This window comes from Podarcis erhardii (assembly GCF_964252035.2).
Source record: "Podarcis erhardii genome assembly, chromosome: 14".
Lineage (NCBI taxonomy): Eukaryota > Metazoa > Chordata > Lepidosauria > Squamata > Lacertidae > Podarcis > Podarcis erhardii.
In genome coordinates this window covers 6,789,674-6,813,567 of record NC_138503.1, presented here as the reverse complement: position 1 = coordinate 6,813,567, position 23,894 = coordinate 6,789,674, and the positions used below count along the sequence as shown (strand labels likewise).

General features: G+C 44.1%; 2 protein-coding genes across 3 annotated transcripts in view; one reads left to right on the top strand and one right to left on the bottom strand.

Moving 5' to 3' along the window:
* The window catches only part of TEX9 (testis expressed 9), a 29,512-nt gene extending 24,796 nt beyond the window's left edge, over window positions 1-4,716 (top strand). For both annotated transcript variants that reach the window (XM_081839161.1, XM_081839162.1), the window contains exons 9-12: window positions 614-787; window positions 1,563-1,697; window positions 3,116-3,250; window positions 4,272-4,716. In XM_081839161.1, the coding sequence (XP_081695287.1) occupies window positions 614-787; window positions 1,563-1,697; window positions 3,116-3,250; window positions 4,272-4,349 (522 nt within the window). In that variant the 3' untranslated portion in view covers window positions 4,350-4,716. The remainder of the gene's footprint in view (window positions 1-613; window positions 788-1,562; window positions 1,698-3,115; window positions 3,251-4,271) is intronic.
* A 140-nt stretch (window positions 4,717-4,856) lies between these two features.
* MNS1 (meiosis specific nuclear structural 1) lies at window positions 4,857-15,347 on the bottom strand. The gene is made up of 10 exons (XM_081839075.1): window positions 15,233-15,347; window positions 12,953-13,189; window positions 11,788-11,915; window positions 11,290-11,392; window positions 9,518-9,747; window positions 8,799-9,015; window positions 8,611-8,718; window positions 7,265-7,522; window positions 6,891-7,016; window positions 4,857-5,239 (listed from the first exon to the last, which is right to left on the bottom strand). Exons 1-10 carry the CDS (start codon window positions 15,233-15,235, stop codon window positions 5,141-5,143), a joined length of 1,509 nt encoding a protein of 502 aa, XP_081695201.1. The 5' UTR covers window positions 15,236-15,347; the 3' UTR covers window positions 4,857-5,140.
* Window positions 15,348-23,894: the final 8,547 nt, after the last annotated feature.

Below are 23,894 nucleotides of genomic sequence, written 5' to 3'. Positions count from 1 at the left end.
AGGATGCAGCTTTTTCAATCTGCCTTCCTCAAGTTAAACTTCCAAGAAAATGCAGTTATTGAGCGGCCCCTTAAGTTCATCTATAGAGCAGAAGGGGCTACTGGATCAGGCCCATGGCCCATCTAGTTCAGCATCCTGTTCTCACACTGGCCAACCAGATGCTTCGAACGGAAGCCCAGCAGCAACTGGCACAGACCGTGGTCACCATGGCTAGTAACCAAACTTTATCTTCCATGAATTTGTCTAATCCTCTTTTAAAGCTCTCCAAGTTGGTGGCCATCACTAGGGATGATCGATATATCAATATATCATCAAAAACCATTTTGAAATCCATATTGTGATAGCAGTTTCATAATTTATGACCTGGCAATTATCACAAATTGTGATGTGTGTGTGCTATGCAAAAATCACAATGTGGGAAAAACCGTGAAGCCAGCCAATGCCTCTGCATAACGCCATCCTTATTTCAGACATCATGGTGTATCAATACGTTGTGAGGTTTAGCGGTTCAACGGTGTTGAAATCCAGATATCGCCCAGCCCTAATCTTCACTACTTGTGAAAGCAAATTGCATATTTAAACTCAGTTCAGTAAGTTAATTCTTGGTCTTCAGGATGAAGAGAATCGGAATTTAAGCAGCTCCTTAAAAGAGGCTGAAGAAGAGCGTGGGAGGCTGCAGCGAACAGCCAGTGTACAGCAATCTCAAATAGAAAAGTATAAAATGCTGTCAGAAGAAGCAAACAGTAAAAGTGAAGGACTGCAGCAGAAGTGCTCTGCACTAGAAAAGGTAACAAGATCCCCATTTCAGCCTCATTACATGGCAATATGTCACTGGACTGGCCGCCCTCAGTTTAATTCCCATTTTGCAGAAAAGTACAAAGAAAGGGAAATCAGCCAATTCATTGCTCCCAAGGCAGGAGCCCAGGCAATCCAGAGGCCAGGGCAAAGAGTGTTTTGCTCGGCTCCTGTGATCAGATAAATCAAATTTGGATATAATATTAGGGAAATTGTTTCTTTCTTATTTTTCCTCCATAGGGGTGTTTTCTCCATGTAGGGAGAAGAACAGCACTGTACTTCAGCACCCTTTTCACACTCCTGCTTCTAGCAGTCAGGGCAGACAACAGTCACATATATATTTCCCACAGTGCTGTGCTGAAAGTGATGTTAAATTACGAAAAAAACACCAACAGATAGCTGTAGAATGATATAATGCACGCAAAGCCAGCATAAGCATGGAAAGGGTGCCGCAATAAGAAATCAACAGCATTGATCATGGCAGAACAGAGAGGTCTTCTCCCCATCTTCTGAAAGTCAGCAAGGTGGTGGCTCCAAAGAGAAATGTTCCTCCCTGGTTGCAGGAATTTGCAGCAATGGACTTCTTGCAAAGCATCCGCCTAGTCTGCTGGGTCCTGTCACCTAGGAAGTCCTTCCTCTAGTCTCCAGTGCTGCTGCCCTCTGGGCTAAACAGGCATATGAGAATCCAGCACCTGCCACCCCCAGAACCCTAAGTGCATGTTGCTGTAAATCTTCATCCTGTTTTCTGTTTTGACTCACTGCAATAGGAACTGGAGAATCTGAAGCGAGCCCAAAAACAGGCTTCAGCCAGCCAGAGTACAATGGAGGTTCGCTTCAACAGAGCTCTTGAAGAAGCAGAGAAATATAAAATGGAACTGAATAAAGTGAAGCAAAGTAACAAGGTAGGCTTTGTTTTAGCTTAGAAAACAGGAAAAACCAGCAGAGGTACATGATGTCCAGGTTTAAGTTCACTCTGCAATAGCCCCCTGTAACTTCCTTAGCCGTCTAGATCTTAGGGCAGATTGTCCCATTTTATTTTCACAACAACCCTGTCAGGTAGGTTAGGCTGAAAATTACCAAGTGAACAAGGCTGCCATACTTTTTAATAATACTCTCCCCTCCCCATGTTTTTAGCTGAATTTATTTTTATCTGTAAGCTAACTTGAGACCATGTCAGGGGGAAAGGTGGGGTAACAACAACCACAACACTGTATCTTTGTCCTCAACATCGTCCATACATCTGTTTATGCCAAACACAGCAGTCAGAGTCAACTATGAAATTAAATAGAATTCCAGGAGAATTTCTTTTGGTTGCAGAATTATAGATGCCCGGATGTTGTTATTGTGTGCCTGGAATACACACCTCACAGTGACTAACTGGCCTCCTTTGCTTTAGAAAGAGGTTCATCACCTGAATCACGTGCAGTGCCTTTTTTGAGGCAGTGTGCCATAGTGCCACCTGTGCCTCACCCTGCAGTACACCTTTACCTGCCACTTCCCGCAGTGACAGGCACAGCCTCTTGGAGGCGCTTTGGCACGACCCTTTTATGATTTCCAAGTTCCTGGAAAGCGCTTTGGCACTTGTAAAAGGGTTGTGCCAAAGTAGTAGTAGTAGTAGTAGTAGTAGTAGTAATAATAATAATAATAATAATAATAATAATAATAATAATAATAATAAAGTGCCTCTGGGAGGCTGTGCCTACTGCTGTGGGAAGCGGCAGCAGGCAAAGGTGTGAGAGGGATTGGGAGCAAGCAGGCAAACGGTGGTGGGATAGGAGAGGATGGGGGGTATGGTGCACTGTGGCACCTTTTCCCCTAGAAATAAAGAACTGGTCCTATGACTGAACCTTCCCTTTTGGAATGACATGCTCTGGGTTCTACAAGAACATCCCAAAGGATTCTACTCATAGCTGCTTATAAAGGCGTAAAGGTAAAGGGACCCCTGACCATTAGGTCCAGTCGCGGACCACACTGGGGTTGCAGCGCTCGTCTCGCTTTCCTGGCCGAGGGAGCTGGCATACAGCTTCTGGGTCATGTGGCCAGCATGACTAAGCCGCTTCTGGCGAACCAGAGCAGCGCACGGAAACGCCGTTTCCCTTCCCGCCAGAGTGGTACCTATTTATCTACTTGCACTTTGACGTGCTTTCAAACTGCTAGGTTGGCAGGAGCAGGGACCGAGTAACAGGAGCTCACCCCGTCACGAGGATTTGAACTGCCGACCTTCTGATCAGCAAGCCCTAGGCTCTGTGGTTTAACCCACAGCGCCATCCACGTCCCCTATAAAGGCATAACACACACTATATCCTTCCTCTCCCACTAGGATTTAGTCAACCAGGAACATAAAAAGCTTGAAGACCTAAAAACTGAGAACAAGAAGTTGGAAAAGCAAAAGGGAGAGCTGATGGCAGGATTCAAGAAACAATTAAAGTTAATTGATATATTAAAGAGACAAAAGGCAAGTTATCCTGAGCTGTTGGCAATTTTCATTGAATTAAAGTTAAGGCCATAGGACTCTTTTGAATTTATTTGATTGGGTGGGGAGACAAGGGAGGCAATGGCAAAATATGTAACGGAGGCTCCAAATTCCAAGAAGGTTAAGATCATTTTCAGAACTATGATGTGGTACAACTTTGGATTACACAACTGAGCCAACATAAACTAGAATTATGGGCTGCTTTAGGACTAGGACATGAGACTTGCATTGAACCAGTCCAGAAAAAGGCAAGGAGGACACCCATCTCTTCCCTTCCCAGGTATCAGTATTAGCAACTAGCCATGCTGTCTTTTGTCCACTACATTGAGAGATTCAAGAACTGCTCTGTTTGAACAAATACAATTTCTTTTTCATCAGAAAACTTTCCCGGCGGGAAAAGGGAAAGCAAGTCTTAGCAAGGCAGCAGTTAACCATGGAGCACATTGGGGTGGCCTAGCCAGCCTCCAGCTACATCTGTTCCTAAACTTTCTCTTGGAAGTGGTTTGGACTTAAGAACAGACAACTTCCTTAAGACAATTGCTTGAAAAATAAGCAAAGTACTGCAGCTGAACCACCACCAGGGAAGTTGTGCAGAGCCAATAGGTCTGACAAGGATTTGGGCTGCTTTGTCTCAGAAAGCACTAGCAGCTTGAGCAGTGGCTTCAAGCATCCCAAGCGATCTGCTCCCTCCAGCTGACTCAGCTATATTCATGTAACTTCATTATCTGTCATAGTAAGTAGGAGATGGATGGAGCTGGTCTAGAGGGGGAGAACCAGTTTTATCGTCAAGGGTGCAGATGGCCAGTTTTATAATTCAGTATAAATGGGCCCCCCTACACCATGCTTGGAAGAACCTCATAACAGAAGGATACATGGTTGCCTCAGCTTCCTTCTCACCTGCACTTTGACTTTACAAATGTTAAAATAGGGAATAAGGTAAATTTTGTCAGAGTTAAATTTTTCATGTAGCTATATTATTAATGGTTTTTCTCCCTTTCCTTAGATGCACATTGAATCTGCAAAGATGCTTTCTTTCACTGAAGAAGAGTTTATGAAAGCCCTGGAATGGGGAAATTCTTAATGTTCAACACTGTACATGGCATGGACAGAAACACAATTAACATTCAGCACTATGGTGGCTCAAAATAACAAACATGTTTCAAAGCAAATCTTCTGAAGTTTTCTCAAACACTGGAATGTGTTTTAGTGTAGTATCAGCTCCTGTTTGGTGTCTCCTCCCCACTGTTATTGCCAGCTGCCATTTGGTTCATCTTCCTCCATTTAAGCAATTGTGCTGACGACTGCTGTTGTCTTCCAGGTTACCAAGACTAGCTTGGGGAACTTCACATATTCCACTGACACTAAAGACTCCCTTAAGTTCATGAGTTACTTCATCAGTAGCTTGGTGAAGCCTTTTTATTTTTCACAATAAAGTTGTTATTTTCCAAGTTTCCTGTCCATCATTAAATAACAAGAGCTGCTTCTGAGTAAGGTTACTCCCATGTCACAGTTCCCTCCACAGAAGCACAAATAAATGAGTACATTTCCAATCACTTATTAAATAAGCTGTAGACGTTTTAGCTATGTATGAGTTTAAAGCATTTTTAAAGTAAAGACACTTGAAGCTATCAGACTTTTGCAACAACTTCATTTCTGTCAAGTGAAGATAAATTCAGCTCCCCATTTCCAGCATAAGCACAAAACGCAAACAAAAGTAGCTATTTTTGCAGAAATAATTTTATCACTATAAAAACGAAGGCAGTTGAAAGACACATGGAATGATTTAGAGGCAAAAATTACCTAGCAGTAAGAACACTGCACTCTATACAGTCCCAGGGCTTCTTCAAATACTTCTTGAAGCAAACTTAGGTCTCAATTGTCGTGTGCTGGCCCATCGCCTTTTCTCTTTTGATAAACTTGCCGGAACTCTTCTCCCAGCATGTTAACATCTTGCTCATCTTTAAGAACTCCCTGAACATACAAAGAACAGTATTCAATTCAAAATGACACCATAAAAGGCATTTTAAGATTGTAATTACTGGAAGTCTAAGAATTAGCCTGCATAGTAAAATTCTCAAACACTTTTTATTTTGCACAACATTTAATGGTTTGTGCTTTGTTCTATGTTGCATTTAATTCTTTTTATCATGCTAACTGTACTTGGCTTAAGTGGCAATGGCACTGTTTACCAAACTGGAGTTTGGTGATAAGCTTCCACTATAGTGATGTATTGTAATATGCAAGTATGAAGTTCTGGATTAGTGGAAGCAGAGGTCATGGCTGTAAGATTTTTGCATTTTGAGAAAATAAATCTCAAAGCAGCCTTGCCCCTTCTAGACTATCAGATTCTCCCATTCTAGCTGCTCCAGGAGCCATTTTTGCACACTGGGTGTGCCTGCCTGCCTGCCAGGCAGCAGGATCAACTTGAGGCCTTACTTCTAAACCTCACCACCCCTCATTACAGCCCCCTCTGGAAATTCTAGATTCCCACTGATTGTGGCCCATTTCCCATCTCAGTGGAAACATCTCAGGCCACCTGAGCCCAGCAAATATGTGGGTAGGGATACAAGGATGACTACATGACTATACCCAAGGTAGTTCTCTCCCTGGATTCAGAGGCATGTGGGAGAGTATACACCCTTGCTGCAGGGCCCCCCTGTGCCAGACTCCCTCAGTGTGTGAACTGGCGGGAGAGGGCAAACCTTATGTACTGCAGCCACTAAATCCAGCAAGGAAGGATGGAGACAGAAACAGCAAAACCTGAAGGGGGACTGACAGGCAAGGGCACAGAGAGACCTCTGGGGAAGGCAAAGAGAAATGAGGGAAGGCAGCAGTTGAGTACAAAAACAACTAGAGCACCATATTGAGAACGCAGGGGTGAAAGGGTGAGAAGCGGGGGAAAGTGAAAGGTTTTAAAACAGCAGAGCTTTACTCTGAGTAAATATACATGAGGAAGCATATTTTAGATGTCTGCCCTGCTTTCTCTACTAACCCATCTTTCCCCACTTTGTCCCTGAATCAAAACAAGATTCCACTCCAAAATCCCCTCTCTCTTTCACAAATAAATAAATGTTAAACAACCTACCCATGCCATTTCCCCCCCCCCGCCTTTCCCCTTTACACTCAAGCCCTTTTCAGACATTCAGTTTGCATGTGTGAAAGACTAAGTGCCAGTGTGCAGGGCTCCTGTCCCAGTGTTGGAAACCCTACATGCAAGTAAGCCAGCCCCCCTTCAGACTAACAAGGTGTTTGCCTGGTGTGCAGAGTATCATTGAGAGAGCAGAGCTGACTGCACCTTCTCCCTTCCCTGTTCAAAGCAAACCCCCAAAGAGTGTTTCAGTCATTCAGCGTTACTTTTTCTCCCATCCTTCCCATTCTAAGCCTTGTTCATTTGTCCTTTAAGACAGGTGAATGTGGGCTTCAGTCTTGCATGATTAGAATTCCATTTTTCACCAGAATCCACATAGATTTTCCATGTGAACGATGAGAGCTGGCCATGGGAGAGACTGCCTGCCCCTGCTCCAATGTTAAATGCTACCTGGATATCCTAATGCAGGTGCAGGGAACTTTGCTGCTGCTGCTGCTATTTCACCCCCATTAAGCTGCATTTGTCTCTACTTACTCTGGGAAGATATCCCAATAGTTTAACTGCGTGTTCTTTAAGCAGCTTCTGCCGCTCCTCCTCAATGATGTCATTAACAATGCCTTTCCTTCTTTCTTCAAGCTGCATTTCTTCAAGTTCACGTTCCTATACAGAAGTAATAAGAATGTATTACCTTTTTCTAGTTCAAAACCCAATTTCATGAAGCTATGGGAGATTTTTGCCCTGTGAAAAACAAAATGCTTCTGCTCTAGCTTTAAAGACACAGGTTGCTCTAATATTCCCCCCCCCCCCGCAATGTTTTTTATTAAAGATTTTCTTAGTTTATAAAAGTGCATGCATTGCCCTACTTGAAATGTTGTGTACAGAACCCTCAAAAGAGGCCAGTTTCTCACCTTGTCTGCAATGAACTGCTTTCTCCGCTCTTCAATGAGCTTCTCTACTTCTCTCCTGTGTTCCAGCTGCTTCATTCTTCGCTTCTGAGCATTCATTTGCTCAACGCGGTCGTCCTCAGCAAACTTGGCCAGCATGGACTGGCGGAAGGCCTCCTCCTCCTCCTTCATGGCCTGCCGCATCACCTCCCTCATGGCCAACTGGTCTTCGTACGCTTTGCGCAATTCCAGGCGCTGCCTAAGTTTCTTCTCCAACTCTTCCTACGGGGAAGGAGTGTACAGCATACAACAGTCATTTTAAAAAATAAGTACTGCCAGTTCACAGGGTGAACAATTAGGCAAGATACAGGCAACTCCCGTTTTATGTGCCACCTTGTACGCACGGGCCATTTTCAGACCCAGAAGAGGGTGTGATGGGGGCGTAACAGGATGCGGCGGGCTTATGTGCACTCCACCAATGCATACAATAACCCAGAATGCAACCCCCAGGGGTTGCCTGCACTGCTTCCTTCAATACTGTGGTTCCCAAACCTTTTTCTCCATGGGCTACCTGAAAAGTGCTGAGAGTCTTGGAGGACCATTTAATGATTTTTCTGCCTGTTGTAGCAAATGTAACACACTGCACTACATGCTGTATGATTTTTTATGGAATCCAAATTAAACTTCTTAATTGTAGCCTCACATTATCTTTGCTGCTAATCTTCCCTGCCCCTTTTCAAGTGCTTTCTCCCCTGATCACTTCCAGCCCATTCCACACACCTTCCAGGTGGTCCGCCAGGTTCTAAGAATGACAGAGCTGCTGCTGCTGCCGTTCCTCAGAGACATGCCACAGACCAGCTGATAGAGGCTTGTGGATCACTGATGGTCCGTGGACCACAGCTTGGGAAACCTTGCTTCAATACCTTTATACTGCGATAACTTGTCATCTAAGATGGTTTATGAGACATGGGAACACCTGATGGGGAAGAGGAAGGATCCTGGGGCAAGTGTAGCCTTCCTCCTCAAGCAGGCAGGACCTGGAGAGGAGTGTTACATGGCCCTTGGGCAAAACACCCTCACAAATTCATGTTGGATGAGATACTGTCCCTTGGGAAGAAGGAAGTACAGAATGGGCTACTGCTTTGTCTACATGAAGGGGTTATATTTAAGGAAGACAAAGATGCCTGCAGCAATATGAAGTAGTGGAGGTTAACAAGCCATGGAAACTAACTAACTAAAGCTCTTGAAGCTGATATTTCACAGGGAGGGCAATGGGGGAGGCAAGGAAATGTGTTTTTTAATAATTATTATTTAACTACTAAAATCTCTTGTGCAAGCCCACGACAAGACTAAAATCTGCATTCACTTACCATCTCCTTCTTTCGGTTTTCCTCTTCTCGTTCTTCGAAATACAGCTCTTCACGGATTTGCTCAAGTTCTTCCCGTTCCTGCTGTTCCTTTTCTAGAGCCTCTTCAAGCTGTCATGGAGAGGGAGGAGATTTTAGGCACCTGCTGCCTCTCATATCAAAGCAAGGAAATTTAAGAGGCATTTCAATACCATTTTCTGGAGCTTTTGCTTCCGCTCCTCATTCTCCTGGATTTTTGCCATCCTGTTATCTTCTCTTTCCTGCCACATGTTGGCAAATTCCTTGAGTTTTCTGTTTTCCTCTTCCATCTCTTCACGCTGCCTTTTCTTCCTCATAGCTTGATCATTTTTAAATTCTTCTATGAACCTTTGAGTTGCTCTCATTTTCTCTAGTCTTCCTTGTTTTGCTCTATGGAGAAGTCTCAAACTTTAGTAACTTTTCTAAATGTAACCCAGATAATTAAGAATCCCCTGCTCTTCATGTGTTACACCCAGCCATCCCCCGGGAAGCTAAGGACACGCCAGTGTATGCCATTTTGTGCTTATGACAACTTTCCTAGTTAAGTGACTGTCACAGCCTGAAAGTCCTCTAGTCAAGTTCAAATGCTCTGAGGTAGGAGCCACCAGATCCACAACTTGCTCACTGTGAAGCAGCAGGCCTGCCATCGCTGTGAGCACTGTAAGCACAGGGCAGGCTGGACGGATGAGCCATGAACCAGAAATATTAATAAAGCAAGGAACCCCTCAGACCAGAAAAAAATTATTACTATGCATTATTAGGTCCAAGACTGTTTAACATTTTGTGACATTTAACAGGCAGCAAAGAAGCAAGCAGGTTTTACCTCAAAACTCAAAGTGCAAACAGCAAGGCTAAACAAGTTTAAAACACAAACACAGGAAGTCAAACTAACCGTTCATCTTCGTCATAGATTTTTCTCACAATTTCATCAATCAAGAGCTTCTCTCGGAGGAACTCCTCATAGGCCGCCTGCCTCCGTCTCTCTCGGTCCTCAAGCTGCCTTTCCAGTTCTTGCTGATAAAGCAGCTTTTCCTGATTCCGCTTTGCCTCAGCTGTCCTCTCTTCTTCCTCTGCCTTTTCTTGAGCTTCCTTCATTGCTTTGTATATTTCTGCATCATCTTTCTGAAAAGATTTTAATCTGTTTTTTTAAAAAAATTGAAGAATGTAGTAACAAACTCCAAAGAAGACTAGCATCCCAGTGAAAGGACACTGTGGACTGCTGATGAACAGTATTATTTACATATATTTATCTCCTATTAACCTAGCCCTCTAGGAACTATCCATTTTTTTCCACCTGCGACACCAAGAAATAGTTCTCTCCACACACACTGTTGCATCCATTCAGCTAAACTAACAGTACATGAAAATGAAGCTACTAAGGGCTATGGAATCTTTGTAAAAAGCAAATGAATGCTAGGATGGGTGACTAGAAATCCAAACCACAAATCTGATGCATTGTAAACCATTTCAGTGCCATTTTTTCCTAAAATGTAGTACTTATTTATTTAACAGTGCAATCCTGAGCATGCTTACTCAGAAGTAAAACCTGCTGAGTTCAAAAGAGATTATTTCATGGTAATTGGTTCAAAATTGCAGCCAAAGTTGTTTGGTAGTTATGGGTTATGGGTTAAAGGTAAAGGTAAAGGGACCCCTGACCATTAGGTCCAGTCGTGGCCGACTAGGGTTGCGGCGCTCATCTCGCTTTATTGGCGAGCTTCCAGGTCATGTGGCCAGCATGACTAAGCCGCTTCTGCTGAACCAGAGCAGCGCACAGAAACGCCATTTACCTTCCCACCGGAGCAGTACCTATTTATCTACTTGCACTTTGATGTGCTTTCGAACTGCTAGGTTGGCAGGAGCAGGGACCAAGCAACAGGAGCTCACCCTGTCCTGGGGATTCGAACCACCAACCTAATGATCAGCAAGTCCTAGGCTCTGTGGTTTAACCCACAGCGCCACCCACGTCCCTAGTTATGGGTTAAATCTGGCTTAACTGAAACGTTAGTCATGTCCATTGATTTCAATATGTGTACTCTGTATATGGCATAATTGGATAAAGCCCACTAAGAGACATGTTAGAAACATGCTGCTTGAAAGGTTTTAATTATAACATTTGGAGAGATGACCTTTGAAAAACAATGCAGTGCTGTGTAGACCATTTGCTATACATTTAAAACTATTTGCATGAATTCAGCTTTGAGGAGTTTGCCCCACACTGCCTTTAGAAGCAAGCATGGTTGTTATGGCTGCAATCCTTAAGAAAACCCACTTACTAGGGAATAAGCTCTACTGAGCTCAGTGGGACTTTTTCCTGAGTAAGCAGGCTTAGGTCCACATCATGTCATTGATTTAGCTTGGTGGAAGATATCAAGATGTAGAATAAAACACTGCTCTTACTAACCAAAATAAATCTTTTTAAAATGTAATTTTTAAATTTAGAAAATGGATTTTAAACATTTTTGTTGTCATTAATTAAATGTCTTTCCTACCCTTTACCATAAATTCCCAATGAAAACAAACAGTAGGGCTAGGCTTATCCAAAATCTGACTAAGCTGACCAATCCATTTTCCAAACAAGCAAGATTTTAAGTCAGTTGACACACACACACACACACACACACGCTGAGCAGATCCAAGACTGGAACAGTCCATAAAGCCAGTTACCATTTTTTCATATTTTATAGCTTCTTTCTCAGCAATCTGGGCAGCCCTCGCTTTATTCATATAAGCAGATTTCAGCTTCAACTCCAGCTCCCGAAGTTCAATACTAGAAACCAAATTGACAAAAAGTATGAAACTTGTTGAAAACTGCCTCTCATTCTTTTCTTTGGCACCTCTCATTGCAGACACTTTACAAATCTGATTTTAAACACATTTATATAGTTTAAAAAGATAACATTAAAATGAATGCTTTTACCAGCCCAGTGTGTTCATGCTAAAACTCTGACAAGCCACTAGACCAGCATCTATTAGCTGGGGGAAGAAGAAGATGCCGCCACACCACAGAGATTATCTTCATCTGCCATGATGCCCCCAACAGTGCTAAACTCTGACATCAAACAGAAGCATTAGGTAGGTTCAAAAACATAACAGTTAGAGTTTAGGGAAGCTGCAACTTTATGTGGGATTATAAAGAAACCTATTTGTTGAAGAAAGAAATACCTGGTCTCTCTTATTTGCTGTCTCATCTTTTCATCTTTGAGTTTCTCATGGTTTAATCTTGCTAACTCAGCTGCCAGTTTTTCTTCCTGTTGCAACTCCATTTCCTTCAACCTTTTATTCTCTTCTGCCTGACCACAAAATTGAATTTAACAAATCAGAATTGGATTCTAGAACTTAAATGAAAGCCTAGATTTTCTTAAACTATTATCCTGCAACTGTCTGATAGTTCAGTGTGCCTCTAAAGAAATGGCTTAGTGTGTCTTGCAATAATCCTTAAAAAACCTCAGTGGAATGGAAATTATTTGCATACCTTCAGTCTGGAACACTTTCACTCAGATCCCTGCTATACTAAACTGTGCTGAACTGACAGAAGATATATTTACAATTACATTGGCATTTTTAAAGAACATATAGATTTCAGCAGTATTAATCTTAGAGTGAGCACAAAGTTGATGTTTATTCTGATTAAGCAACAGCCTAACATCTGAAAAAAAGGTTTTAAAGATCACGCAATGCAGATTCAGAAAGGCTTCATCAACATTTCGTAGCATAAGACCCATATATTCAGCTCGAACACTTTTTCATTACACAAGACATTGCCAAGTTGTTACTAACTCCACCAAGCTTGTATAAGCTGTCTCACTACCTGGAATCCAGTTTTGGGGGCCATGGAGGTGGGAGGGATGTCTTGGGATGCTGCAAGCTCAGCCCTAAGAGCAAGACGCCTCAACCAACCATGAGCATCAAGGTATCTGAAGAAGTGTGCATGCACACGAAAGCTCATACCAAGAACTGACTTAGTTGGTCTTTAAGGTGCTACTGGAAGGAATTTGTTTTGTTTATTCAGGCCCTGTGAGTCTCTGGGGTGGCAGGACCTACAGCCACCCTCCCGTCCCGCCAGCCAGGCTGTTTGTTAGGTGAAACATTACTATAATTGTTTCATGTTTCCCAGAGATAAATCACAGCCTACCACTGTCACTAACCTACCTACAGCCTGTGGCCCTTCTTCCCTTCAAATCTGCTGAGCAGCCAGGCTCATTTTCCCTTTGCAGTTTAGAACACAAACTTCAGCAAGTGTACTCAGTGGGACTCACCAAATATGCAACAGATCATCAGGATCTTAATTATGGGGAGGAGTTCCCTGCCTCCAGACAATCCGACTCACCCTCTGAATAGCCTCTTCCATGCGCCGCTCATGCTCCTCCTCCCTGAGCAGCCGTGCGAGACGCTTCTCCTCAACACGGTCTTCAGCCTCCCACATCACCTCCAGCTGATGAACACGCTGCACCTTTTTCATGTGCTCCAGCTCCCTCATTTCTTGGAAGTAAGCCTCATGCTGTTTCTTATCCAGCTGTTGCGCCGCTGTCAGCTGCGCCCGACCGCCCCGCTGCCGTGCCATCGCCTGCAAGGGAGTCAGATATGGGAGAATTCTCATGGCTGCAGGAAAGCCCTGTCAAGGTCTCTCCATGACGGAGACCACCAGCATCCTACTGGGAAGATGGCTCACACTGGCATGGTGTCCTTCTCCTCTTCTACACAAGATCACCAACACAACCCAAAAGTTAAGGAGGGCTGTCACTGGGAGTTGCACTTACAGAACAGACAAACATGTAGGGTGGCACCACCTCCTATTTTTGTCTGGTGCCATTTAGAACACAGGAAGATTACCCATAAATGTGCCTCGTTACTCAGGCAAGGGCTGGGAGCCAAATGCATCAGCGGGCAGCCCAGCAGCAGCAAGTGCAGACACTGGTTGTGGCAAATACACTTCATCATGGGAGGGACAATTGGCTCAGCATCAAACCTGCTGCTTTGCATGCAGAAGATCCAGCGTAAAGGATCAAGCAGCAAGAGTCAAAGTAGACCATACTAAGCGAGATGGATAACGGGATTGCTTGTGTACAAAGCAGTGTCATAGCCTACGAGCAGAAACAGCTTTGTCCATTTTCTCTTCTTAGCCAGAGGTGCCATAGCTTAGTGAACACCTGCTTTGTAAGCAGAAGGTCTCTTGGTCTCAAAAGAATGGGGAAGCCTGAGGGCTTGGAAAGCAGCTGCCAGACAGAGCAGACAGGACTGGACTCAATGGGCAGGTTGGATCTGGCATGAGGCAGCTTCCTACATCCGAAGGTCAGTCAGGCTAGCAAGACCCTACTGAGGCCCTAGAGAAGTGCAGGGGCACAGCCAGGGCAACCTTGACCCTAGACGTCAGAAGGGAGCCCTCCGCAGGCTGCCTGGCTGGCTGCTGAGATCATCTAGAAAAGGCCAACTAGAAAAGGCAGCTGGGGGAGAAAGAGGGGTGGCTCTTGAAGATCCCCCCCCCCCGGTTGCTAAATTAATGGAGCTTTTGGCCCTGTGTGGAGATGGAGAGGGCCCTCGCCTGCCCCGCCCTCGACCCCTTGAGTTGCAGGCACTGCCGGTCCCCCAGGGCGGCAAAGGGAGGCTTCCTCGTCGCTGAGAAAGCGCGCAGGGGGCGCAAGGTGGAGAACAGATGAAAAAAACCCAAAGAGCTGGAAATGTAAGGAAAGGGAAGGGTCGTTTTACCATATGTGGTGGGAGTGTAAGAAAGTAAAAGGCTTCTGGGAAATGATATATAATGAGTTGAAAAAGATGTTTAAATATACGTTTGTGAAGAAACCAGAAGCCTTTTTGTTAGGAATTACAGGAAGAGAAATTAATAGAAGTGATTATAAATTTTTTCAATATGCAGTGACTGCGGCAAGAATTTTAATGGCTCAAAAATGGAAAGAAGAAGAATTACCAACGTTGGAAGAATGGAAACGGAAATTGATAGACTTTGCTGAATTAGATAAACTGACAGGAAAAATCAGATATCAAAAAGATCACAAGTTCACTCAGGACTGGAGAAAGTTTACGATTTATCTGGAAAACATTTGTGATGAACAGACAACGCTAGTTGGATTTAAAGAGGCTTTGTGAGGAGAAAGGGTATTGTAAGAGGGAAAAGAGCTGTAAAGATTTATAAACTGGCAATACAACTATAAAGGAAATGTGAACTAAATTTAAAATTATGAGGATTGCGGAGGGAGCGGGGGGAAGTCTAAAAGAATTTTGTATTATATTGGATATGAATGTGTTTATATAAATTTGTAAAAGAAAAATCTTTTTAAAAAAATTAATTAAAAAAAGAAGAAGGAAAAAACCCAAAGAGCAGTTCAGAAGGCAATGGCTTAAAACTCGCCCGCAGCCTTTTCGCCAGGCAAACGCGATACTGTACTCCAGAGGCCGCTTTGGGAAAGCGCCCCGTTAATCCACAAGCGCCGCGATATAAACCCCCCGCCCCTCGCAATGGTATTTACTGAGCCGGCGAGACAAGAGCAAAACGAAACGAGGCCTGCGCGTCAGCCGGGAATTCTGGCGGCGACAACAACCCTGCGAGGCGGACCATGGGGCCGGAGCTCAGGCCGGACTCGCCCGCCGGACTCACCATCTTCCCGCCGCCCCCGGAGGCTCCCCGAGCGGCCGCTTCCCGCTCAAGCACACCGTTGCCGTGGAAACGGCGGTGGCCGGCGGCACTTCCGGGAGAAGCCCCGCCCCCACCCCTCCTCCCGCCTGCGAGCGCCGCCCGAGCTGCGATTGGCCCAGCCCGGAGCTTGACTCCGCCTCCGCGAGGACCCTTTTGGAAAGGAGGAAGCTCTGTTACCGGGGCAACTGCTGGCCCGCGCCGTTGCGCCTGCGCAGTGCTCTTGGCTCCGCGTTGGTCTCCTCGGGCGTCGGCGTCGCCTTCTGCTCCTTGGAGAAAAAGGCGGCAATCAATAACTGCTGAATTGGCGCTTGCCAGAAAGTTCGGTTTTAGATCATGGGGTTTTATTCCTCTACCAACGTTAGTTACTGTATTATGCCAGGATATTTGTGTTATCCTCAACAACGTTGAATGTATAAATGGCCACTGCAATTATTCTATATCGTTTTAAGCTGTAGTGCAACTGTTGCATTTTATTTCCCTCTGAGTGTACAATTAACATTCTCTCCCTGTATGTGTGCATATACCAGCCAGGTAATACTCCATCCATCTGATTAAATGGTCTCAAATCCACACACCTACATACAAAAACATTGGCCTTTGAAGTACCACAAGACACTGGTTTTGTTTTAATTGGACTGAAAATGCCATCCCTAGAAATAGTCAAGAAATGTTCTTGGCTTCCCACTTCTGGAAGCTCCAGTGATGAGCTGCAGGGGAACTGGTAAATGGTTCAGCTTCCTCCTGGATGAGAGCACATTGGAGGCCTTTGGGGGGTGTGGTGTAGTGGTTAGGGTGCCAGAGTAGGACCTGGTGGCCTGGGGCTCAAATCCCCACTCAACCATGAAGCTCAGTGGGTGACTACAACAGGTTTCTTGTGGGGATTACTGTGTATGCCACCTTGAGCTCCTTGGAGAAAAAGGTGAGATATAAATTAAATAAATAAAGGTGTGTATTTACAAGTATGCAGGTGGAGAATGGTGGATCAGACATGCCCAGCATCTCACTAGAGCCCCCAAGGCAGTTGAAAAACCTGCTGCTGATTCTCCCCAAAATATTTTCTATGTAGCTTTCAAATGCAGCGTAACCTTCCCAGCTGATGCAAGAATATCCCGCTTGTTCAATAAAGTTATTTTAGCCATTAGAATGATGATTGTCAACAAGTTCATTAAAGTATGCAACACATAGTGCATTGCCAAATTTGTTTGCAAGCAAGTAGGCAATGCATGAGACTGTGATGAGCCTATTTAGTTCCTGCTGAGTTTGCAACATTATAAGCCATTGTTGGGGATAGCATTGCATTCTTTGTGGAACAATTTTGCTGTCTTGAGTGAAAAGACATATGTGAATTAGCTTGGAAGGGTCTAAACCCATCAGGAGAAGAATATTGATCTACTAGAGACTCAGATAAGTTGCTAAGAAATGTGCTTGTTTTGCTTGATGGATGGGACAGTAGCCTGAGCAGCAAAGGGAGCATCACTGTCAAAAGAAACCTAGAAATAAGTCATTCACAATGGGCCCCTAACAAACATCTTTTTTATTGCATGGTCTTGATGACTTGTGCCCATGATGCTATTTGGACACTCATGGGGCTGTGGGTTAAACCACAGAGCCTAGGACTTGCCGATCAGAAGGTTGGCGGTTCGAATCCCCGTGACAGAGTGAGCTCCCGTTGCTCGGTCCCTGCTCCTGCCAACCTAGCAGTTCGAAAGCATGTCAAAGTGCAAGTAGATAAATAGGTACCACTCTGGCAGAAAGGTAAACGGTGTTTCCGTGCGCTGCTCTGGTTTGCCAGAAGCGGCTCAGTCCTGCTGGCCACATGACGCGGAAGCTGGACGCCGGCTCCCTCGGCAATAAAGCAAGATGAGCACTGCAACCCCAGAGTCAGCCATGACTGGACCTAATGGTCAGGGGTCCCTTTACCTTTACCTTATACTATCCCACTTTCAATACTCTTTGCACCATTCTGTCCTTTAACTACCTGATAGAATCTCATAACATTTTATAACACAAATATCATGGGGCAGAAGGCCAGGGCTTCGTGCAGTATGATGAACAGGAGGACCCCGGACCCGGGAAGGCTGGCTGAGCACATTTTGAAATAGGAAAAATAATACCTGTTGCCACCTAAAGAGTGACACCCCTCATAAGATCATTAAGCCTAGCATCTAAATTGATCTAACTGTACCACTGATGGTCCAGATCACAGGTTTTGCTTGTGAGCCCAGAGGGCTTCCTCGTGTGACCTGGGGCAGTGGAGGTGATTTCACAGCCTGGCTATGATGGTCAAACGCCTGGCATTGCTGTACACTGGGAATTCCAAACAGTCCTGCCTGGTTGAGATTAGCAAGCCATTGTTTTATCAGTTTTTATTTGGGAATAGAACATGCATGAGCCAGGAGACCTGCCATCTTCAAAAGGGCTTTTCCTCAACTTCAAGGATTAAGGACCTTACTTTAACAAGTCACTTAAATCAGCCTCTGCTTAAGAGCCTAACTGTGAGAATAAAGCAGCACTTCACATCTGCTCAGCGGTGACTGTCTCTGAATAAAGTAGCCCCCTTCTTCCCCCAGGACCCAGGGGAAAGCTAAGAAAATGCAGATCTAATGGGTCAAGCTGGGGTTGGTTTGATCATACAGTTCAATTAATTTCTAACAATCTTTGCCACAGAGAGCTTGCAAAAATGACAAATAACTAGAAATATAAGCAAAGATACATTGAATATAATATTTCTATCAAAGAAACAGAAAGCAACAAGACTTGCTGATCTGTTTTATTCTTTATGTCTTGCTGTTTTGGTTGTTCGTTGAGTTGGTGTAATTAATTGCTTTTAATTATTATTGCTGTATTCTGTTTTATCATGTTGTGCACTGCCCTGTGCTTTGTGAGAGGCAATAAATAAATAATAACAATAGCCATAGCAACAGGGATAGCTTGTGCCAATGTCTGATAAAGAAGGAAAATTCAGAACAAAGGCCTGCTTCCAGGCCCCTGGCCATTTTCCGTTCATACACATTTGCTTATTTATGCTGTTGCATGTCACCCCACAACAAAGTGCTCTGGGTGGCTTAGAATAAATGTACACAAATGAAAGCTGATGCACGATTCTTCCCAATGAGGTTTGTTATTATTTATTATAAACCTGACCTTCATGTATTGGGAATCAATGTAGAGGTTTGAACATTTGTAGGTAATGAACACTATATATGTCTTGTGGAAAAGCAAACAATTATGCAGTTTGCAAGTGATGGACACACACTTTTTATTGTATAAATATGATCGCCGTTTAGAAAAAGTGTCACAGGCAAGACTGCACACTTAGAAGGGACATGGATCCCTTTGGACTTTGGAGACACAGACTCCAGCTGCCCATGATTAGCCCCTACCTTAAAGTGGGTGTCAAGAGATTCTTCTGTCTCCATGCATAATTCTGACCTCCCTGTTGAGTGGGAGGTTGAGGTCAAGAAAACTCCAATACCAGACCAGGCTGGCTCCCTACCTGCTATAGAGCAGGCTACCTTCTTTCCTTTTGTAAGTGCCCCAACTTGGAGTGTGTAGGTCTCTTCTTGGGCTTCTCTTAAAACTCTTTGCTACTCACATGCATTGCTAAATTAACAAGAGCCTGCCTTAACTCATCGGACTAGCCTTGAGTATAGCTCCTTGTCCCAATCCAGCTTGAATTGCCTTCCTCATTGCAGCCCATAGAAACAGGCGGCAGAGAACCCTCTTCTCATTCCTGCTGTTTTATCATGCGCTCTGCTAACAGCCCATTTATCAGAATGATGAAGGGGGCTCTCTGGAGAGAGGACATGGCTCAGGCAGTGCAAGTGTGAATGACAGTCCGTCTGCAGAAGATTGACGTTAATGAAACTTGGAATAAACAGGAAGATGAAGAGGGTGGAGAAGCCAGCCAGGGAGCTTGGCTCACTCTGCAAGGGAGAAGGAGCTCACTGTACCATCCTGGTTGGCTTTCAATTTGCAAATGCTACCTGTCCTTTTGTTGCAAAATAGCAAGTGCCATGAAGGCGCCTCTGACTTGAAGCTGCCTGTGCTCTTTACACCTGGCCTAGATGTCTGGAACCTGGTGTGCATGTATGCCTATACCAGCATATGGGACAAACAAGCAAGGAACAAGAGGAGGGGGGAAATTCGTCACTATTCCTCAGGTTGCCCTTGCTCCTCACCCATCTCAGATGCAGGTGGATTCCACTGTTATTATTTATTACACCTGTTCATCAACTTTACAATGCATCAAAGCAAATTTTACAAAAATTCTAGGATGGCCCAGTCAAATCTAGATGGTTGATGGGTATGAGTTGTCAGTTCAGCACATTCATTGCCACACCTGCTTTGGTTGTGAGCTGCAGGGAGCATCCACAAACGGGGATTGGAAAACTGAGGGAGGGCAAGTCTCTTCCCTGTATTTTCCACCCATGCTAGATTACCACAGGTTGACACCTGCCCTTTCACCAGCAGCAACAGCAGCTGCTGCTGTGGAACCTGGCCTTAATTAGCTGACTTATTACATGGTTGTAGGGGTGTGAGCCAGGAAAACCACAGAAAACTTAAAATGCAAAACTCCTGTGATATCCTGGGTTTCCAGGCTTGCAAGTAGATTCCCCACCATACCCCCAACGTAAGTGCTAAACTCTGATTGATAAATTGATAGGTAAGGCAACAAGAAGACAATAGAAAACGTCTGAATGCAGCCTTAGTCTTTTTTAATCCCCCCCCCCCCCCGAGAAGCTGGGAGGCCTGTACTTGTATCTGCATGGAGGGGTGGACTACAAAACAGGAAAACCAAGAAGAAGAAAGATTAACTTCCTCTGTATATTTTTTGTTCAGAGCCCAGTAGAAGCACAGATCTCTCATTTTATAATTAACAGCAGTTGCAACCTATGGAGAGCCTATGGATGAGTTAAAAGTGAAATAGGTTGCAGATATTTCTGTCAGAACATGTTTTCCCTTCACCTTATGACTTCAGCTAGAGACAGATACCCCTACTATCCTTTCCCAAATGGAAGCACTCTACCTTTTATTTATTGCACATACGTCCCATTTTTTTTCTCCAAGGAGCCCAAGATGGCATACACAGTTCTCTCCCTCTCCCCTCATTTAATTCCCACAACAAACCCATGAGGAAGCTTAATCTGAGAAGTAGTGACTGGTCCAATGTAACCTAGTGGCCTGCATGGCCAAATGAGGATTTGAACCCTGGTCTCCCAGGTCTAGGCCAGCACTCTACCCACTAAACCACACTAGCTTTCGCCAGCTGCTTGGCAGTTGAAATTACAGGTAAAGCTTTTTTAAACAAGATGTTGGCAAAAGCTGTACCTGCTCCCTTTCTCCTTACCACACACCTGCCAATGGCCCAGAGCCAAGGTCAGAACGCAAAGTCTCATCTTCTTCCAGCTGCTTCAATGCAACAACCTGAGTTCACCAAGTAATCTATTGCAGACCAGAGAAGAAACATCAAGGTTGCAAATCTGCATTTTTGTCGGAAGATGGCAGTAGAGCTCAAAGGAATGGAACCTGGCTGATATGGGAGAGCTTTGGGAATTTTTCTGGAACTCCTCTGAGGGCAGGAGGGGTTAAGAAGCTTGTCTTCTGTTTATAGCTATCTTTCTTGACAACAAAGTACAGCTTTCCTACAGGCAGTGACAGGGAAATGGTATCATTGATTCTCTGTGTGTCCTTGTGGCTAGGATTCTATTTAGGATGCAAATTGCCAATAGCATTCCTAATGCAGAGCCATAGTTTAAAAAGAATAGCTGCTTTTAAATAATTCAGATAGAAAAGGCACTGAATAAAGTGTTAAATCTCCTAAAGAGCCAAAATTTCATGCATTGTTAATAGCAAGGCTCTCTCCAAAACTATTTTCAACTTCGCTAAATATACACACAGAATTTTTACACTCTGGAACCACTAATGGAAACAGAATTTACTATTAGGTTTATCAAGTAGGTCTGCTTCTCCATAACATCTGAATCAGGAGAGGCTATGAAAGCTCTAGATCACTGAATGCAGTGATGGACTGGACAGGGGCCAATAAACGACTTGAATCTTAGGATACCAGACTCAGAGTAGGAGGTTCCCATGTCTAGGAAATGCAATCCCTCTGAAGGAGCAAGTGCTTAACTTGGTGGTATTGCCTGATATGTCTCTAGAAGCCTAGGCGTCTGGTTTGCAACCATTTCTGAGCAGAGATAACTTGACCATTGTCTGGATTGAGGCTGGATTACTGTAATGCACTCTATCGTGGGGCTGCCCTTGGGCCTGGTTCAGAAGCTCCAGTTGCTGCAGAATGTAGTAGCCAGAATGCTGACGGGGGCAATTGTGTAATAACAGGCAGCACTACTGTTAAATAAATGTTTTCACAAGTTAGCCAATTTCTAATTTTAACTTTCTAATGGTTTTCATTGCATGGTTTTATGTACACGTTGTGAACCACTGATGTTTTCTTTATGAATTAGAGGTATATAAGTATTTTTTTAAAAATTAAAAACAAAACACTGAAATGTAGGCTGAAGGACACCAATGCTGCCCCATTGATCGTTGAAGTGGAAAGCAGACTAGGTGGCCTGGGAAAAGCATGGAATGATGGCTGCATTCTCCTATGGGGTAGAACTAGTGTTATGAACTAAGGACGATGGCAGGCAGGCAGGCAGTATTGACAGAAACAATAAAACAAGTCTACGAACAGCCAGTAGAGAGCCCAACCTCATGATGCAAAGTGGTGTAGTGCTACATAAGCAGGGCTGGGGCATGAATGTTTTAAGAGAAGATTGGCAAGTTGCAACTAGTGAGCGGCAGCAACACTACCAACATACAAAATAGTGTGCAAAATTTAAAAGTTGGTTCCTAAATGCGTATTTGGACTAAAGACAGGTCCTTGATCTGAAAACGTTGAGGAGCGCTGCTATACAACATGTACATCCAGCCTTTGAGACATCCTGCTACTCATGGAGAAATATGAACTGCACTCTGCATTATTCTACATGAATGGAAATGGAATTGAGGCAGGGGCTGATATTTGAAATGACGACGACAGAACTGGCAGTAAGCATTTGAAGGCAGGTGCCAGTATGAACTATGAACAAGCAATCATGTTAAGAATGTAGAACATCAAACCCTCCATTCAGAGCCCTCAGGAAATCCTGATGATTTGGTTTAAAAAAACCAACAACAATCCAATGTTCTTGCCGTTGCAGTAAATCACTTCAAAAAAATTGCAGGCACAGTTGTTACAAAACCCAGGTCTAAATTCTTACTCGGCCACTGAGCAGACAATATGACTTTAGATACATTTTCTATCCCTGCATCACAAAGCTAACTCTGGGAGCACTTGAAAGGTCTGTCTGGCGTACGTCTGTCTGGGGAGACAATGGAGCATGCCTTTGCAGCTGAAATCAAACTTTTGGAAGGTTGCTGAGCCTGCTGTGGCTGTGGAGACTCATATGAGAGAGACATGTTTTGTTGCAGCTGGGGCAGATGGAGTCGTCCGGCTGTGCTTCTGCAGATACACCATGGCCTTTCTTCTCGGCGCTCCTCCCAGTGGTCATTTCTCCTTTGGTCACTGCTATGGATGCTCAGCTCGACACTGCAGGAATCTGCAGGAGATTCCCCCCCAGTGGGGTTGATGTTGGCAGACTTCATGTCATGTTTGCAGACACACAAACACAACAAATTCACAAAAGCTGGTAGGACTGGGTACGTGTTCCAATGTGGGTCAAAATCAGATGTTCGGTCATTGGGTCTGTGAAGATGGATCTAAAGTAGTGCTCCCAGATATTGTGCTGAGACACAATGATTTGGAGCTCAGGATCAAGAGCATAAACTTCTTGAAAGCAGCTGCTAGGTGGTTCCTTAAGAGTTGTATGCTTTTAGGATCCACCCCATTTTTGTGATTGTACTTTGTTTTAAAACAGTTTGTAATGTTGTATTCTAGATTATTTTAACATACTATTACTAATTATTTACTGGAGTAACAACCCCCGAATGTGGATGCTAGAATTAGCCCTAATGGAAGAGGCACTTGCAAAGCATTAAACACTCTCCCAAAACCCAGAGGGAAGATCTGTAATCCAGATTCAACTATAATTAGTTTTCTTCTCATTGTATTTTAATTATTTTATATTGAAAACTACATTGAAAGACAGCCACGGGCAAGTAAGCTGGTTGTAAATTTTTGAACACTACAATATTTCTGGGCATATGAGAATTGCCATCTGTAGCCACTGAGGTTTCAGGGGAGAGTCTGTTTTAATTCTAGGAAATCAAGATAATGACACAAGTTCTTCCTGATTTGTGAGGCTATTTTTAGATAAAAATGAGGCTGGTGTGCTCTGAGCCTTTTCAGAATTGCATGAAGCCTCCCATGATCCCTCCACTGAAATTTGGGCATATGCTATGCCTGTGCGAGGTGCCACCACTGGCACTTGTCAGAAGAATTAAATCTAAAACATGTTTACAGCTCTGCTCTAGTCATCAGGTTCCCTTGAGCTTCATAGCTAGATGGAGTTCTCTTTCCTCTCTTGCTCTGTGAAGTATTTAATTTCTTTTTTTGTTTTATGTGCGTACTTCTGCTTGCAGGTGCAGGCAAGAAAAAAAAAATCACCACATCCAG